The 18791-nt window shown below is 48.4% G+C and overlaps 1 protein-coding gene across 1 annotated transcript in view; it reads right to left on the bottom strand.

The window, feature by feature from the left end:
• Positions 1-207: 207 nt before the first annotated feature.
• Positions 208-18791, bottom strand: part of SH2D4A (SH2 domain containing 4A) — a 43150-nt gene continuing 24566 nt past the window's right edge. Inside the window, exons 5-9 of the mRNA XM_048511321.1 lie at positions 12811-13040; positions 10802-11030; positions 8959-9089; positions 3669-3889; positions 208-2376 (exon numbers count right to left, since the gene is read on the bottom strand). Of these exons, the coding sequence (XP_048367278.1) occupies positions 2284-2376; positions 3669-3889; positions 8959-9089; positions 10802-11030; positions 12811-13040 (904 nt within the window). The 3' untranslated portion in view covers positions 208-2283. The remainder of the gene's footprint in view (positions 2377-3668; positions 3890-8958; positions 9090-10801; positions 11031-12810; positions 13041-18791) is intronic.

Here is an 18791-nt window from a genome sequence, read left to right as displayed (position 1 = left end):
AAATAACAGAGACCGTAGGAAAGTCCAAAAGCAGTTTATTCCAGGGGATGCGTAGAGTAACAATGTAAAGCAGGATCTGAGCTAGAGAGCTCAGATCCAGGACTTATATCTTTTAATCCCCCCCGTTTTGCCCCACACCAAATGTCCATTACAGTTTCTACTACAAAGCTACAAAGGACCTGGGAACCTTTCACACCTCTTTGAAGATGGGCCAGCGCCAGGAGATTGCTAACAGGAGATTGCTAGGAAGGGAAGAGGGGAACAGGAAGACAATTGCTAATCACACACAGCAAGACATCAAGATACTGACAGGCTTGGTCCTGACACCGGAAGGCAACGGAGAAAGGCAAACCTTCCCTTTCTCCCCGCACCAGCCAGGGCTTTTCATCTCCCGCCCCTGCCCCGCCTTTTCAATAATTAAAGTGCTCTGATTCGCTGGAAAGCCGTCACGTCACTCCAATGGCGCAAAAACAAACGCAGATCCAATCCCTGATTCTCCCCTCGGATCTGGCTCCAACGTGTGTTTTTTCAAAAGGTTCACTTTCAAGCACATCCTGGAAAAACCCGCGCTGAGGGGTCGAACGTGTGACGGAACCAGGGTGAAGACGGCTTCGGCAGTGGTGGGGAGGGCTTGTTGAAATTGTGTTTATTGCTGCGAATAGCGCAGATTTTAGTCTGGGCTATCCAGGTCAGGCACATGACTACTGGAAACCCTATATTCCAAACATAATTTTTATAATTAAGCATTTAATAAACATGTTGCTCCAAACTGTTGCTTAATCTCAGTGCCCATCTACCCTGCACCCAATGAATGCCAATGTCTTGGTCTGGTTTGAGGTAGTCGGTCATTTGCAACTGGGGTTATTTTATGTGGATAAGAAAAAAAACAGCTACAGTTCCCCACTACAGGACAAGACTTTGGTCCAAAAGGGAAAGGGGCCATTTCCACAGATTCCCATCTTGTGCACGCCATGAGCACACAGCCTGGCACTTAGGTAGTGGGAAATGCACCTAAAGTATACTTGGCACAAACTAGGAAAGAACAACCACTGCATTTTCCCAACAGGCTGCTCTAGGATTCAGTGGACACTCTGTGGTAAAATCAGAGTTTTTGTTGAATCCTTGAGCAACGTGACTTCACTTTCAGGTGTGCCACAGAAAGGATGACATGTCATTGACCCAACTGCACTCTCTTGCTGGCAACCCTAGCTGCATCTTGCCCATGGGGGAGGGGCACTGCAGGACTGCTGCGGGCTTGTGTCTTCCCCTATTAAGAGCCATATGGGAACGCCAGCCACATTTCACTGCTAGAAGGTTGCACCCTTCCTAAAAGCCTGCACTGAAGAACAAGGCCTGAGGTGGTTGTGTGTCAAGAACGAACAGAGCAGTCCATGGACAACACACTCAGCAGTAACCCTTTTCTGTGCCATCGTCATGTGACAGTGTTGTGCAGCTGACAGCCTTCAAAGGATCCGTGTTGCATTCAGGTTGGTCCACTGGGCTTGAATTCCCTCAATCCTTAGGATGTGGAGCTTGGGGGAAACAAGCAAATCAACTCACTGTCCAGTTATATAGACACAGATGAATGTGCAGTTTAGGAAGTCCAGTGGCCACCTAGAAGGGAGACAAAGGGGCAAGTGGTTTTGGACAACTTCCATCCATGGCATCTTTATTTAGGAAGACCAAGGTTTTCCCTCTCAATCTAGCAGCAAGTCAGATCCACTGGAAGGACAAAAACCTGTCAAGATGCCATTCTGGAACAGGTTTATTTCTGAAGCTGCAGCTGAGAGGTCTCAATTCTGTTTCCCCCACCAGCTCCTGGGAGCAGAGAGAGCTCACCCTCTTGTTGCTACCAAGGCAACTCTACCTGTTTCTCCACAATACAACCACTTCAAGTATTTTTCCGGAAACAATGGAATTGTCCTTGGAAGATGTACAACATCACTTCCTTTCAACAATGCACAATGGCAGGCTTTAGCGGGAACAAAGATGACAAGAAATTAAATGCCCCAATTATCTCTCCCAAATGACTTATTCTTCTGTCTTTTTCTTCATGCCACCAGAATTGCATGTCCTGGTTTTTCATACCTGGATGGGGCTTTTTGCCCAACAACTGACTGTAGCCAGCAGACAAGAGTGACTAGCCTTTTATTTCCAGATGGTGAAAGAGGCCAGCAATTGGAGAGGCCCAGGCAAGAGCTGAAAGGCACCGGCTTTGTTTCAGTCAGAAACTTCACATCAAGGGGCTTCTCTCCACATGGCAGCGAATTGGAACGGGAGGCTTCATTGGAAGAGATCCAGGTAATCGGGTGCCTGACCCTGCTGGCCGCAGGGGTACAGCAGAAGCTCCTTCCCCAAAGATGTGATGGGCTCATCCTGTCCAAAGAAAATGGATTTATGGGTGAAAATCTGTCCTCCAACATTCACATACTAAAGCTCTGACCGTTACCAGAATTCATAAATCATTTCTTATGATGATCAACCACTTCCATTGCAGCTGGCAGCAAAGTTGGGAGGTTAATGGCCGCACAGCACAGCTAGTCTGGATTGTTGCTTAGTATGATTTTACCATGGTAGGTTTTTGATGGTGGGGCTTGTGTTAGGTCTCGGAACCTTAAGCCAATGAACGGACTCTGAAGTACTGATCAGAAGCATTTATTGATGAGGTATCGCATCACCATATTGTCAGGAGTGGCACCTGCCCCCTCCCCACATCAGACAAAGAGGCGCCAGGAGGCACATCTGGGCTAAGGGGAATCGGTTCTGCTGGCCGGGGGGGCAGCGAATGCTGTCATCATACGTTAATATGCCGATTGTTCTGTTTCTATGCGCTTCGTAATGTAGATAACTTGGCTACCCCTGCTTGAGCTCCAGAGGGAGGAGGGAGGAATGGAGGCTGCGGGCATGGGAGACTATCGCTTTGACCTCCTGGTGCCTCTTTGATGTCAGGAGGGGGCAGGTGCCACTCCTGACAATAGGGTGCTGCGATACCTCATCAATAAATGCTGCTGATCAATACTTCAGAGTCCGTTTTTTGCAACCAGCTGAACTCAGGTAAGTGGGGCGGCATGGGGGGTGCTGTGGGGGGGGGGTGCTGAGCGGGGTGAGGCCCAGCCACTTCTGGGAAGGAGGAGGGGGCAGAGCCTTGGCATGACATGCACACACCGCCTAGACAGGCCTTGGCCCAGGTGGCGCACACATGTTGTGCTGAGGCCCAACCACACCCCTCCTCCTTCCCAGAAGTGTGGGGGGGGGCGATATTTCCACCACTACCCCTTGACTCCCACAGGGGCACCCAGGGCGATGTCCCCAGGGCACTACTGCACTGCTGCCTGAGCCTGTTACCAATAGTTAGGAGAATGAAGGGCTGGTGACAGTCACATTTACAGAGCATTTGGAAAATGCGGGAATTCTCGGATCTGGCAGTAAGGTGAGTGCCAACAAAGGGCAAACGTATGCATAACTGAGAATCAAAACTGATGAGAATGCATGCTCACAAAGAAGGCGGCCACTTGGGCATAATGACCAAGTCTTTGCCTGCATTTTCTTGCAGGGTAGCCCCATCTTGCAAAAATCTCACACAAAGAAAATGTTGGGCTCCAGAAAGCTTTTGCACACTTGCAAAAGAGACAGCAAAAAGCCAAGGAAAAGCATGCAAAGAAGCTCACCTTATGGTAATCCACTAAGTCAGCCAACAGGGAATGCTGCAGCTGGTCCACCCCCAGGAAGCTGTAGGACTCCCCCGAAGCATCTATCAGGAAGTGTTTGCAGCCCTTGGCTGACTGATAGGAAAGGACGTAGCCTTTGATCTTCTCACTGACCCGGATCAAGAAGGTCCCAGGCACCGCATTGCTCAGCAGCTCTTCCGCCTCCTTTGTTGCCAAAATGCCTAAACATGAAAAACAAGTTTGCTGACTGGTTGTCTGTAAAAAAACAACAACTCGCCAGCTTCTCTTCAGCCCGCCAGCATTTTCTCCACTTTCCCCACTTAACCTGCCTTGCTGCTGTTGCTTCCAGCCATGCAAATCCCCCCATTGTGAGGGTAGACTAGAGGACCTCCCTGTGCCATTTTAGCAATACAGGACCTGATTCAGACTGGGAGCAACTGGCAAGGAAATAAAACCAAGGCCTGCCTGGTTTCACTTGTTTCAACTGCACTCCTGGGCCAAGATGAGCTGCCTCAGAGGCAGAAAGCCAAGTCTGCCATAGTCGTAAAACAGGGCAACAGCCCAGGGGCCCCTGGAAGGCTAATATTAGTTGCAGTAGGAGATTTCATGACTCACAGTTGAACAGTCCTGTCTCCAACGTACCATTCTTGAGCAAGATAACTGGACCAGAAGTGATTAGATGGCTTCAATGATTTCTGAATGAAGCAAATTGGTTGGATCCATTCCTATATGGATTTAGGTCTGGTTATGGGGCTGAAATGGCTGTCAAAACCCCACCCAGGTCTTGCCATCATGCCAGAGGAGGCCAGGAGGAGGTGGCACCAGAACCCCCAGCTACAAGTAACAGCGCTTTGCTTTGCTTATGTTAATCAGAGGCGTAGCTGGGCCAAACTGTGCCCGGTGTGCAGTGTGTTTTTTCCGCCCCCCCCCATGGCCCCCCTGCAGCACGCACACACACACACACACACACACACACACACACACACACGCCCTCCTTCCCACACTTACGTCCCTTTTCTATTTCTAGTACTTTTTGAGGCTGAAAAAAGCGGCCTCTTCACAGTTCAGGGGGAAAAACTGCCTGACGCACTATACTTCCCAGGAGACCTTGTGAGCCCCAAGGTCTCCTGGGAACTGTAGTTCCTAAAGTACTTAAAAAAGGATCATAGGTAAGTGAGGGAAGGGGGTGGGGGGTGCCGTGGGGGGCGCAGGGAAAAGGGGGAGGGGCTGGGGGCAATTTTCCGCCCAGTGCACGACGCACCCCCCTCCCCCTTGGCGCTCTGCCACTGATGTTAATAGCAACCATTTTTTGTTTGGCCGACAGCACCTGGGTTTTATCAAGTCCCTGACCTTGGAGAAGCTGCACGGCTGGGGAATGGCTTTGCTTTTGGGGAGCTGCTGAGGGGAAGGGGGCCCGAGTAGAGATATTAACTAGAAGCAATCCCTTAGACCTTCAGTTCTGGCAAAGCCAGCGTTTATCCTCTGATCAATATGCCTACTTCAACTGAACGCCAGTCTGGTTATTGGAAGGTGGACGGTCACCACCACAGCCTTGGTTGCCCGGCTGGATGACCTCTGCCGGGAAAGGGACAGGTTGAAGGGGGCTCACCACCTCCCTAAACAGCTGATTCCACTGATGCAAAACTCCTAATGTAAACTTTTCCTCCTAATATCCAGTCAGAACTTTTCTGCCCATAATTTAGACCCATTATTGTGAGTTCTCTCTTCTGCTGCTCCCTCTCTAAGTGACAGCCCTTCAACTACATAAAGAGAGCAACCGTGATCCCCTTCAATCTCCTCTCCTCCAGACTGAACAGTTCCCCAGTCCCTCAGCCTTTCCTCCCAGGGCTCGGTCTCCAGGCCCCTCATCACCCTCCTCGTTTTCCTCTCCACCCGCCCCACTCTGTTCACATCGTTTTTGAAGTGAGGCTTCCGGAACTACACACAGGACTCCAAATGCAGCCTTATGAATGTAGTATACAGAGGGACTATGGCATCTTGTGATTTGGATGTCATGCCTCTGTTGATACTCCCTTCGATCGCATTAGCCTTTTTTGTGGCTGCATCACACTGTCCCTTTATCTTTAACTTACTGTCTACATGTACCCCAAGATCTTGGTCACATACACTGCTACACAGTATGTGTGTTCCTCATTTTTGTTATCCAGATGTAGAACTCTGCACTTATCCTTGTTGAATTGCATCTTATTCGCATCTTCAGGTGTATTTGCTGTTTCTCCCAATGTAGTATCCTCTGCAAATTTAACAGGTAGTCCCTTCACATCCTCATCCAGGTCATTTATAAAATTATTTTAAAAGTACCGGGCCCAGAACTGAGCCCTGTGGCACTCCACTGGACTCCCCCCCCCCCCCCCAACCATTCTGATGAAATGCCATTGACAACCACTCTTTGGGTGAAATTCTCCAACCAGTTCCCTTTCCATGTAGAGGGAACCTGCAGTCCAGTCCACAGTCCTCTAGTGTACTGATCAGGAAATCATGGGGCACCCGGTCAAAGGCTTTACTGAAATCCATGTAAACAACATTGACAGTTGGTTGTGGTGGTCTTTCCGGGGGGCTGTGTGGCCGTGGTCTGGTAGATCTTGCTCCTAACATTTTGCCTGCATCTGTGGCTGGCATCTTCAGAGGTGTATCACAGAGGGAAGTCTGTTACAGTGTACCAGACCACGGCCACACAGCTCGGAAAACCCACAACTGCCAGTTGAATCTGGCTGTGAAAGCCTTCAACAACATCGACAGTGTCCCCCGGATCCAGAGGCATGCCAGGGGGAAGTGGCGCCCAGGACAACACCTGCTCCAGGCACCCCCACGCCCCCCGGCACCCCACTTACTTTAGCCAGCTGTGGCGGCCCCGGGCAGCCGGGTGGGTCCAGGCCGAAGGGAGCCTGCCGCGGGCCAACTCTCAGCCCGGCCCCACCAGGCTGCTCCCTCAGCCGACAGAGGCTTCGCTGGCTAAAGGAACAGCCTGGTGGGGCCGGGCTGAGGGGCAGCCCCCACGTGATCCAATGGGGATGCCTGGAGTCAATTGACCCCCCCCCCCATGTCCCTCTGGCAGATATGCCACTGCCTCGATCCAGCAAGTTCCTCTCTCGATTACAGAAGGAATGCAAAGATCCCTCCCCTGGGGGGCCATGTTGGTATTTTCTCTGTGGGCCTCCCGGAGGATTCCAAAAACTTGGAATGATCAAATGAAATGATTTAGAGCTGCTTCACTTCAGTCGTAATTTAGTGATTTTTAACATAATGGTTATAATTGTATCCTTGTAGTAGCATGAGCTGCTTCGGCTCCTTTCAACAGAAAGGCAGCATTGAAGAAGAAGGAGGAGGAGGAGGAGGAGGAGGAGGAGGAGGAGGAGGAGAGTTTGGATTTATCTCCCCCCTTTCTCTCCTGCAGGAGACTCAAAGGGGCTGACAATCTCCTTGCCCTTCCCCCCTCACAACAAACACCCTGTGAGGTAGGTGGGGCTGAGAGAGCTCCGAGAAGCTGTGACTAGCCCAAGGTCACCCAGCTGGCGTGTGTGGGAGTGTACAGGCTAATCTGAATTCCCCAGAGAAGCCTCCACAACGCAGGCGGCAGAGCTGGGAATCAAACCCGGTTCCTCCAGATCAGAGTGCACCTGCTCTTAACCACTGCGCCACGGCTGCTCAAGCCAAGAAATACAGCAGAGCAAAAACCTGAAACGGCCCAAGGGCTGAGGCGAGCTGGACATGTGACGGGAGGGGTTTGAACCCAGAACCCGCCCCCCTTACCTACGTCCCTGGGTGAGGCGGATTCTATTTAGTAAGGCGATCTCTCTGCTGCTGTTTTATTGTTCTGTTGCCCGGGCACCTCTGCTGTGGAAGGGCAGGCCCTCCTGCTGCTACCTGTCAGGATTTGTTCCCATCACCAAAACATGGGTTGCATGAGAATCATTCCCATTGCAGGATGCTGCTGCTGTGGGAATGGTTTGCAGAGACCCCAGGATTATGAATGCAGCACCTGTTACCGCCAGGAAAATAAACAAAATATTTTCCTGAAGTCAGGTTGCCTGGCTACACTGGCTCCATGCCCAGACGCGGAGACTTGTGTGGTTCAGAAGCCTCCATAAGGCTCATAGAGAATGCTTATGTATGCTTGTGCCAATAATATATGGTTTCCCTCTTGTTTATGCCTTTCTAGGATGTAATAAAAGCCCCTTTTTAGTTGAATTTATGATGTGCCTGCAGTTTAGGATGTTAGTTTAGTTAGGTTCTTCAGTTAGTTTAAGGTTTTATTATTGTTAGATTTAAGAAAGCCATGCCAATAAGTATCTGGAAAGTCTTGCCCATAAGTATAAATACGTGTGTTTATCCTTTAAGGTTTCCCTAACGTTTAAGTTTAGAAATGTTATTTTTGAAATTTGTTTCTGATGGCCAAAGCAGTGGCCAGAAAGGCTGAAATTAAGTAACAAGGAAGTTGACTCTGGAATGCTGCTTAGACCAACGCCCAGCCGGCCCTTTGATAAGAACAACAACCCTCTTTGGACTTGCTAATTGAATCTGTTGCCAGCACTCAAGGGTCACCCAGCCTTGGAAGATGTCACCCTGTTTTGCTATTGGACTGTTTGAAGTTTTACTCTCAGGATCCAGAAGCTCATTGGACTGTTCACATCCTTACTTTCAGGATCCAAGAATTCATTGGATCATTTAAAGTTGTCTTTGTCTAACGGTTCAACACCCCTTTTCTGGGTTACTGGGAAATGTATAAAAGGGGCTGACGCGCAGCCATGTGGGGGTCCTTTTCTGCTGAGCTGTGCCAAGAAATCACTTGCAATAAAATCCTTTCTGCTTTGAAGAAACGCCTGCTCCCTGCGCCTCATTAAGTTGCTGAGCTGAAATCACTTATTGTTACCTGGCAATTCGCGGTAACACACCCTCAAAAAGCAAGGCACCTTTCAAAACTGTGTAATGTTCTCTCTGATAATATTAGTTTCATAATCTCTAGATCCAACATGTTAGAGCTAATATTCAAACAATTTTTGGGCAGCCGTATTATCTTTTTCTGTTTTGTCTGTGTTCAATTTTTTTTCTTTTTCATATATCCTTTTTTTTGTTTAACTATCTTGAGAAAATTAATAAAAATATATATTTAAAGCAAGGCACTAGCAGGTCATATGAAGAACAAGCACCTCCCCCCCCCAAAGTGTTTACAGGTGGTCTTTCAACTGGAACAGAAATCCAGGGGGCAACAGCAGAGAGAGAATAGCCCCCCCCCCAGTCCTCCTGGGCTCTTTCCCACTCCCGTACTCACCGTGGAACCAGGGAGCCACGTGGCCTGCCGCCCTCTCCAAGCCTGCCCGCAGAGGCAGCTGATCTTCCTTGAACCACTGAACGATGCTCTCCCGAGTGGAAGTCGAAGTGCTCCTTTGAACTCCCTGCTTCCTGTCAGGGCAAAAGGGCATTGCAGGTACAGAGAGAATGCTGTTTGAGAAACTTCTGCAAACACTCACATCAGTACTTCAAACAACAGCACGACCTGCAGACAATTCCTATTTTTGTTAATGAATAAAGATTTCTCATTGTCTTTTACAGATTTGAGTGTTGTTCTTTTAGTACTATTGCCTCTCATTCCATAGGACAAACCTCCCACTCTGGCTGACGCTTCTGGCCTTTGTGTCTCCACATAACCACACTGTGTCTCTCACTTCTGAGCTGGATGACCACCATGCAAGAGCAGCCCAACGTGCCCTGTTTCTGCCAGGAAAACCTACCTTTAGCCGGCTATCCCATCAGTCCCAAATGCAAAGATTCATACATGTCATATTGTTATTACTGCAGAGCTTCCCAGCTAAAGGTGGTGGGGTGGGGGGTTTGCTCTACTTAGTCACGCTCAGAGGTTCCCAAACCCCATCAAGCGGGAGTCCTCCTCAGTCCAATGACAAGGATTGGTGGCAGTCGCCCTGATCTTCAGGCACATGGACACCAGATCTTCTGCCAGCAAATGGATGCACAGTTTCCTCTCCCCAGTGGCCCCTTCTTCCCCAGTAAAGACGGAACAACAACAAAAACCCAGCAACGGGAGATTGCTCTGCCATTTGGTCCTCCTGGCAGGTTCTCAGAATTCCCATCTTTCATCCTTTCTTTTTTAGTCTCTTTTCTTGCTCATATGTGTCTTTCCCTCTGGCCTATAGGTGCCAGAGCCTTGCTTTTTAATATCACGTTATATTGATATAATGATATTCAATTGCCAATTTTAAAATGGCAGGAGTGGGGAGGAAATCACCTCTGCAGGGACAGGGGCAGAACCATGTGAGGCAGGCGGGTTGGGGGGAGCCAGGAAGACCCAAACGTTTCTGCCTCCACAGCAGCCACTCGGGCTTCCCAAAATCTGGGAGAAAAACCAGATTGAGAAAGATGGGAGAAAAGTTGGGGAATCCCAACAAGATGCACAAATGCACCACAGTCCCGCAGGGGAGCAGGAAACGGCCCACTTCCCGACAGCACTGGGCACGGGGCAGACACCTCGCATGGGGACAGCCCAAGTGGATGCAGAGAGGCTGGGGAAGACTGGGAGGACCCCCTGGGTACATGAGGCTGTGTCGTGTGTCCAGGAAAGGGGGAGGCCCGTTCCCCCCAAGGGCTCCTGAGCCCCTTGCAGGTCTCACTCAGGGCTCTTCCGAATGCCAACTTGGTCTAACCACCCCTCTGCGCCTGCAAGTGGCTGCTGCCGCCCCCGGTGCCCGGGCACACCCTGCCAGTCCAGAAATGTCTCTCTGGGTTCGACTGAAGATCCTGTGCTCCACCCCTCTTGTTCCCAGCAACCCAGGGCCTCTGCAGGCTCCGAAGCAAAGAGCCAAGCCAGCTCTGAGTAGGCCGCTGTCACAGCTCATGCCTGCCACAGATTTATCCAACCCTTTCCCAAGCAATCTGAGTTTCAGCTGCACGATCCCACGCGAAGCAGGAGGCAGCTGGAGGCCAGGGCAGCCGTGCAGCGCTCAGGTCCTGGCTGTGCAGCCAGAAGCGAGTCATTCCACCCTCCCTGGCCAGGGCCTCAAAGGGCAGACAAGCCCAGCATGGCCAGTGAAGACAAGCATGGTCCTGGCTTCGCCTGCCCCTCCGCCCTTCCCTCTCAGCCAGACCTTCGGGCTACTCACCGGGTTAGTGGTCCATTGGCTACCCTGGCTCTGGGAAGAAGAGTCTTGGGCTTGGGTGGCAGAGGTGGCGGAGGGGAGAGCACCCGCCTCGGCTCCCCCCTCCCACAAGGCCTGGGAGCATCTGCCGCTTGGCCCTTGTGCTTCCCTTGCAGTGAGAGCCTCTTGTAGTCGTCTCGTGCGTGCCTGGCCAGGGACCGGCGCCGTTCGTCGGCTGCTTTGGATTGCCTCACTGCAACCAGAAGAGCAAGACTGTCCACTGGCCCTTGGGGGGAAGGCTGAGGATGCGTGCACTGAATGAAGAAGAACAGCAGCCTCCAACTGCCCTCCTCCCACAGGAAGCCTCCCACGGTCGCTCAACAGCACGGTCAGACACGTCAAAGCTGATCTCTGCTGCTCAATCCTACTTGCCAGAGAACAAGGCCGTTGCCCACAGCAGAGCACAGGAGCTCAGCAAAAAGCCACCCACGGCCATTCTAGAGAGCCCAGCCGAAGAGGGCCAGGAGGGTCCACTACCAGGCCTGGGGGAGGAATGAAGCAGGCGGGGGGGGGGGGTCATACCTGCAGCAGCAATCCTCCACATACAGGGCCCCGGGTCATTTCTGGAGAGGGACCAATTTGGAACTCCCCTGCTGTAGGAATAGGGCTATGACCCACCCCCTTCAGACGTGGTTGGCCAGTCTGGCCATGTTATCTTCATGGTTACTCACATGCTAAATGGATGGATCCCACCCAACACATGAAAATCAAGCTTGCTAATTGCATCCTTTACACTTGTTAACAGGCAAATGGTTCTTTCTCCCACCCTGGACATTCCACAGGTATATATACTCCACTTGCTTTAATACCATCATATCCTCTGAAGTTGCCAGCCACAGATGCAGGCAAAATGTCAGGAGAAAATGCTACTAGAACACGGCCATACAGTCCGGAAGTCACACAACACTCCCGTGATTCCAGCCGTGAAAGCCTTCGACAATACAAGGGGGAAATCGCTAAAGAGGAATTCAAACAAATAACCAGGACGTGTAGGGAGAAAGTCAGAAAAGCTAAAGCTCACAATGAGCTGAGGCTTGCCAGAGAGGTTAAAAACAACAACAACAAAAAGGCTTTTTTGGTTATGTCCGTAGCAAAAGGAAGAAAAAAGATAGGACAGAGTCACTGCATGGAGGAGATGGCAAAATGCTAATAGAGGATGGAGAAAAGGCAGAACTACTCAGCACCTTCTTTGCCTACAAGTAGAGACTTAGAGAGCTGGGTATGTTTAGTCTGGTGAACAGAAGGTTAAGGGGTGACATGATAGCCACGGTGAAATAATTGAAGAGATGTCATGTTGAAGAGGGAACAAGCTTGTTTTCTGCTGCTCTAGAGACTGGGACAAGGAGTAATGAATTCAAAGTGCAGGAAAAGAGATCCCACCTAAACATCAGGAAGAACTTCCGGACCATCAGGGCTGTTCGACAGTGGAATGCATGGCAGGGGGTGGGCCTTGATGGCCCCGGTGGTCTCTTCCAATGATTCTATGAAAACCACCCTCTTGAGCCCTGCTGCTAAAGTGGCTTGCAGATTTGACCAGCTCCCGCAGTGGTCTGTTCCCAGCCCTGCTGCTAAATGATGCTTTCTGACTTGGCAAGCAGGGGCTGAACAGGAGTCCTCACTGCAGACAGCCAATGTGGAACAGTGGTACAGAATTTCACTCTAGGACACAGAAGAGCTGGTTCAATTCTGTAATGAAACTCCCTGGATGATCTTCAACCAGTTGTTTTATCTTAGATTTTCCTACCTGAAAGGGTCACTGTGAAGAACAAATGGGAAGGAGAAATCACGCCGGCTACCTTAAGCATCCAAAGAATGTTCTTTTCTGCTGAGTTTTTGTCCCCTCCCAAATATTCGTGATAATGTTTCAAACAAGGAGAATGATGGAGGAGAGTTCTCTCACGGCAAAATTTCTCTAGAAAAACCACTATGTAAATCTACCATGAAAACCCTGGGTCCACATTGAAGTGCCTTACAAGATTCCAGCCAAACAGGATCTTCTTTGTCTGCATTCTGCCCTGAATCCTCCACAGGATCTGTGGCCAGTTCTCCTTGGGTCTGGCTCTGATTCATGATGGTCCCCATCTGTGCATCTTTTCTCTGCTGCACATAAAAGAAAATGCTCAGTACATCAGTCACTTCCCTTTTTAAAAATCTATTTGATGTGAGTAGCTGTTTCCTCTCATTCAAACATAAGGAATACTTTCTCTTCCAGACTCATGAAGAAGGATCCTCCCATCAATGCCATTCTGTGATGGTGCCCACAACCTTTTCTCAAATTCCCACTTGGCTCTACTAGGGTTATACACTTTCGTTTATATGTGATCCAATTCAAGCTTTAATCACAGCTGCCAATTTGTACTGTCTCTGTGACAGAACAGTTAAATGGTCACCTTTAGGAAAAGCTTGGTTGGGTAAAGTTGTTCCCTCAGGATGATAAACAGAAATTTAAAGATAGCAAAAAGTTCTTGCCTGAACTTTATTTTAATGCCAAAGTATCAGGGGGGATCCTCTTTGATCTGAGATTGCAAATGCCTTAACAGTCCAGGTGCTCGGGAGCAACAGCCGCAGAAGGCCATTGCTTTCACATCCTGCAGGTGAGCTCCCAAAGGCACCTGGTGGGCCACTGCGAGTAGCAGAGAGCTGGACTAGATGGACTCTGGTCTGATCCAGCTGGCTTGTTCTTATGTTCTTATGTTCTTATGATTGTATCTAGGTGATTGAGCTGCATTCCTATCACATTGCAACTGCTTAACACTACAAATCACTGCTGCTAAAAGATATATGTAACCAGCCTGCTATATGTTACCACTACCACCTGGGGCATTCTTTCCTTAATCTTTATTTTATGGATTTGCATGCTTTGTAGATAACTAGGCTTTCCCCTGAGATCCTGATCCCATAAGAAATGGAGTCGTATCTGTTATCTAGTGGGGGCAGGAAGCCAGGTGGCTCAGGAGCAGCAGTGGCGTAGGAGATTAAGGGCTCGTGTATTTAATCTGGAGGAACCGGGTTTGATTCCCAGCTCTGCCGCCTGAGCTGTGGAGGCTTATCTGGGGAATTCAGATTAGCCTGTACACTCCCACACATGCCAGCTGGGTGATCTTGGGCTAGTCACAGCTTCTCGGAGCTCTCTCAGCCCCACCCACCTCACAGGGTGTTTGTTGTGAGGGGGGAAGGGCAAGGATGTTGTAAGCCCCTTTGAGTCTCCTGCAGGAGAGAAAGGGGGGATAAAAATCCAAACTCTTCTTCTCTCTCCTATCTGCTGCTGACCTTGGGGTGCCTTCACTGTGGGACTGTTTTTCACCATCTCTTGGGAATTTGGGAGGGGGGATTTGTAGGGAATAAAGGGAGTGGCAAAAGCCAGGTTTGTTGGAACTGGCTTTGCCAGGCTTTGGTGTTTATCAATAAATGCTACTGATCAACAACACAGAGTCCATTTATTGGCTTAAGGTTGGAGACCTGACACAAAAGCTCTGTCAAGAAACTGTAACTTTCATTCTGTATGTTCAGCAGGGATTTTATGCTGTTGTCATTTTACAATGTTTTTCATCTGTGGAAGAAGTTGGAAATCCACTACAAGTACAAGTGAGAGAGGCATAGCAGCTCTTGAGGTGGATATGCATTGCTTGGGATGGTGGGGTACCACAAACCCCTGCAAAACCTCTTTGCCAGAAAAGAGAGGGAACTGGAGGAGCCTGCGCGTGCCCGTGCGAGCAAAGCATGTCTCTTAGGGCCAAACTACAAGTGATAGCAGCCATGTGGCCACTGACCCATTTTAGAAGCATTTGTAGTTCTTTAACCACTGCAGCAGTTTAGCTCTCTGATTGGATTCTGATACTGAGAAACCCCAGCAACAGAGGAGGAGGAGGAGGAGGAGGAGGAGGGGCAGTCTGCTCTGGAGCTCACTGGTTGCTTCCTTAAGGTATTTTAGTAAAAGAAAAAGGTGAAAGGTGGGAACTTCCGGTTGCGCAGCGGGGAACTTCCGGTTGCGCGGCGGAGAAGACGGAGGCGAGGCAGCTTCGCTCTCCGTGAAACCCTATCCTGTACTGGCAGCAGGAGGGACCCCAAAGTAGGCAAACTGTGGGGGACCTCAGGCGCTACCAGCAGTTCCTCTGGGATAAAAAGGAGGGACAAGAAAACCCCGAAGGCGCAGTAAATCGGCCCCGAAAATCCAAAACAAGGAAGGGGAGTCTTATTGAAAAAATGGAAATGGAAGCAAAATTGGACCATGTTATTGAAATGATGAATGGCATGCAGAAAGACAACATGACAAGGTTTAATGAACTAGAGGGCAAACTGATTGCTATGGACAATAAATTTAATATAGTCTGCATGGAAATTAATAACATGAAATCAGAAATGAAAATAATTAAAGATATAAGCCAAAAAATGGTGGATTTGGAGCAAAAATGTAACCAAATGATGTTAACATAGTGTGGGATATGTTTAAAGCTTTCGCAAGAGGTTTATTTTTCAAAGAAAATAATATATGGAAGAAAGAAAGAGTAAAATATGAAAATGAATTACTGGGAAAAATTAAAAATATAGAAAAGGAAATGATGAAAGAACCTCAAAATGATAACTTAAAAATGATATGATGAAGGTACAAAATCAGTATAAATCTATTATTGACAAGTGAAATAGAAAAGAAAATTAATTACTCTAAAATGCAATATTTTGAAAACGCCAACAAACCGGGAAAGTGGTTATCGTTCAAATTAAAGAAAGGATATCAGAAAAGTAGAATTACAGAAATAAAAAGCAATGAGAGGAGTTTTACAAAACAAAATAATAGGGAAATTTGTAGAGTACTATACCAAATTATATAAGAGTACAGAAAGTAAGGAAGAAGACATTCAGGAATATATACAAAAGAACATGACAGAACAATTTACAGATGAGAATAAAAGTCAATTAAATGAGGAAATAACTAAGGCCCTTTCTGCACGGAGGCGGAAGGGCTTGGGTCGGCGTTTCTGACGCTGACCCGACAATGCTGGGACCGTCCACATGGACAGTCCCAGAAAGAACCAGGAAGACGGTGCCGCTGGGCGCCGTCGCCCGGTCGACTCACCTGCTCTCCGGCCCTCCGGCACGTCGCCGGGGCCTGGGGACACGCCTCCCCTGCCCTGCCCTGCCGTTGTCATCAGCAAAATTTGATAATGGTGTTACTATGATGAACAGGAGTACAATCATGTATAAAGGGTGAACAGTAAGATCAACACACAGCCCTGTAAGTTCCCCATATTTAGAGTAAGAACTGAAACCGATTTCCCAGTCTATGCCCTCTAGGAGCGATCCGACAAGAAGTCCCTAATCCACAAACAGATTGAATGTGAGAGTCCAAGGTCCACAAGTTTTGTCACCAGTCTTTGTGGCGAGATTGTATTAAATGCGGAACTAAAGTCTGCAAAGAGCATTTGCACATAATTCCCCTGCTGTTCCAGATGCGTCAAAGCTGTGTGGCGGCTAATGGCAATGGCATCCTCCGTAGATCTATTAGTCCGATATGCGAACTGATGTTTATCAAATGTATCTGGAAGGCAAGAACTAATATGCCTATGGACCAGTTTTTCAAAACACTTCATGATGATGGGGGTGAGTGCCACTGGTCTATAATCCTGAAGATTGTCAGCAGGAAATCTCTTTGGTAGTGGAACAATGGTGGAAGCTTTCAAACAAGATGGAATGGTGGACTGGGATAAAGATCGATTAAAGATCCCAGTAAAAACACCAGCCAGTTGGTTAGCGCATTCCTTTAACACCCGACCGGGAATACCATCCGGTCCAGCAGCCTTCCTTGGATTCACAGCCCTCAAAACTTGCCTCACCTCATGTTCCTCCACAGTGAGGTGTGAGCTGCAATCACCTAGTGGCTGTGTGTCATCTCCTTCTGATAGACCTGTTTCAAAGCGGGCAAAAAAGTGATTTAGCTCCTCTGCCAGAGAAGAAGAATCCCCATCTACAGAGATGTCATTGGTTGGTTTATGATTGGTAATTTGTTGAATCCCCTGCCACACCTGCCTCATGTTGTTGTTATTAAAATAATCTTCAATTTTTCTCTTATAACTCATCTTGGCTTGTCGAATGCCTCTCTTGAGACTGGCTCTCGCCGCACTATACTTTCCCTCATCACCAGATCTGAAAGCAATATTCCTGTCATGCAAAAGTCGCTGAACCTCCCTTGTCATCCAGGGTTTATGGTTGGAGTAAATCCGGATGCGCTTATCCACAGTAAGAGTGTCTGTGCAGTAGGTGATATAACTCAGAACAGCAGTGGTATACTCCTCCAGATCTGGGTGGTAGAAAACATCCCAATTTGTTGTCTCAAAACAATCTTGAAGTAGTTTAGAGGCATCATCAGGCCAGGATTTTACAGTCTTTATTACAGGCAACACCCGCCTCCCAAGTGGAATATATGCTGGTGCCAGAAACAGTGACAAATGGTCTGACTGACCCAAGTGTGGTAATTGTATCACCTTGTAGGCATCCTTAATGTTGGTATACACTTTATCCAATGTATTGGATCCTCTAGTGGGGCACCTAACATGCTGGTAGAGTTTAGGGAGCACTGTTTTTAAATTAGTATGATTAAAGTCTCCTCCTATAATGAGCACAGCATCAGGATGCTTTTTCTGCTGGTTTTCAACAATGTTATACAGAGAGCTCAAAGCTATGGCAGCATTAGCATTAGGTGGAATGTATACCGCAATGATGATAACCACACTAAACTCCCGTGGCAGATATATGGGTCTGCATCTAATAGTCATACTTTCCAATTCCCTTGAGCAGTGACCCCCTGTGATGCTTGCATTAGTGCACCAGCTCTTATTCACATAGAGGCTTAAACCCCCTCCTTTCTGCTTCCCAGAATCTTTACTGCTTCTGTCCTGCCGGAAAGAAGTGAAACCAGGTAGTTCAACTGCCGCATCGGGAATTTGTGAGTGAAGCCAGGTTTCTGTAATTAATAAAACACAGCTGTTCTTGCCAAACCTGCTCTTCACAGTCTGTAGCCTTAATTCATCCATTTTGTTGATAAGAGATCGTGCATTAGTAAGAAAAATGCTTGGAAGTGCAGACTTGAAACTACACCTTCCCAGCTTAGTAAAAACACCAGCCCGGCACCCTCTCTTCCTCCTTCTATCCCGCCTTCGTCTCAACCTTCTACCAGGAATTGTAATCCAGGGTTCCCCCGGGGTCCTAGCTGCCTCTGCCGGTATATTGTGAAGACATATGAAATCTTCCGTAATAGCCATTTCACATTTCAGTCCAATTTGTATTAAGACTTGCCGACTATAAAAACTTCTTGCTCCACGTAGCATGTTTAAGAAGCACAAAAACACAGCACAAAAACACAAAACACAAAACATCCACACTACATCACCCTGTGAGGTAGGTGGGGCTGAGAGCGCTCCGAGAAGCTGTGACTAGCCCAAGGTCACCCAGCAGGCGTGTGTGGGAGTGAACAGGCTAATCTGAATTCCCCAGAGAAGCCTCCACAGCTCAGGTGGCAGAGCTGGGAATCAAACCCGGTTCCTCCAGATTAGATACACGAGCTCTTAACCTCCTACGCCACTGCTGCTAACAACAACTGTTTCAGTTAAACAATATAAGGCAGCCCCAAACTAATGGTCTGAAGCCAAAATAAGGGTAAAGGAGTCAAACAGAAAAGCCTTGGAGTCGATCCTACACCATTCGCGCCACCACTTTCCTTTAAAAAAGGCAGGAAACATAACTATTACTGACAAAAACCCCAAACCTTTTAATCAGTGGATGGACCACCATGAATTTGAGAGGCTTCAGGAAGTCTCATCAAAAAGGGAAGCACTGATCTTCTTTAACTCCTTGCTCATCTTTGTTTGGCAAAAATTTTGTTAGGATGCCCGTGCACAGAGAAGTGGCAGCCACACTGATTAAAAGGTAAATGTTTATTACAGAAGTGCATTTCAGATAG

This window comes from Sphaerodactylus townsendi, linkage group LG11, assembly GCF_021028975.2.
Source record: "Sphaerodactylus townsendi isolate TG3544 linkage group LG11, MPM_Stown_v2.3, whole genome shotgun sequence".
In the NCBI taxonomy this organism is placed as follows: Eukaryota; Metazoa; Chordata; class Lepidosauria; order Squamata; family Sphaerodactylidae; genus Sphaerodactylus; species Sphaerodactylus townsendi.
Note: the sequence above shows the minus strand (reverse complement) of the source record. Positions and strands in the feature narration are given on the sequence as shown.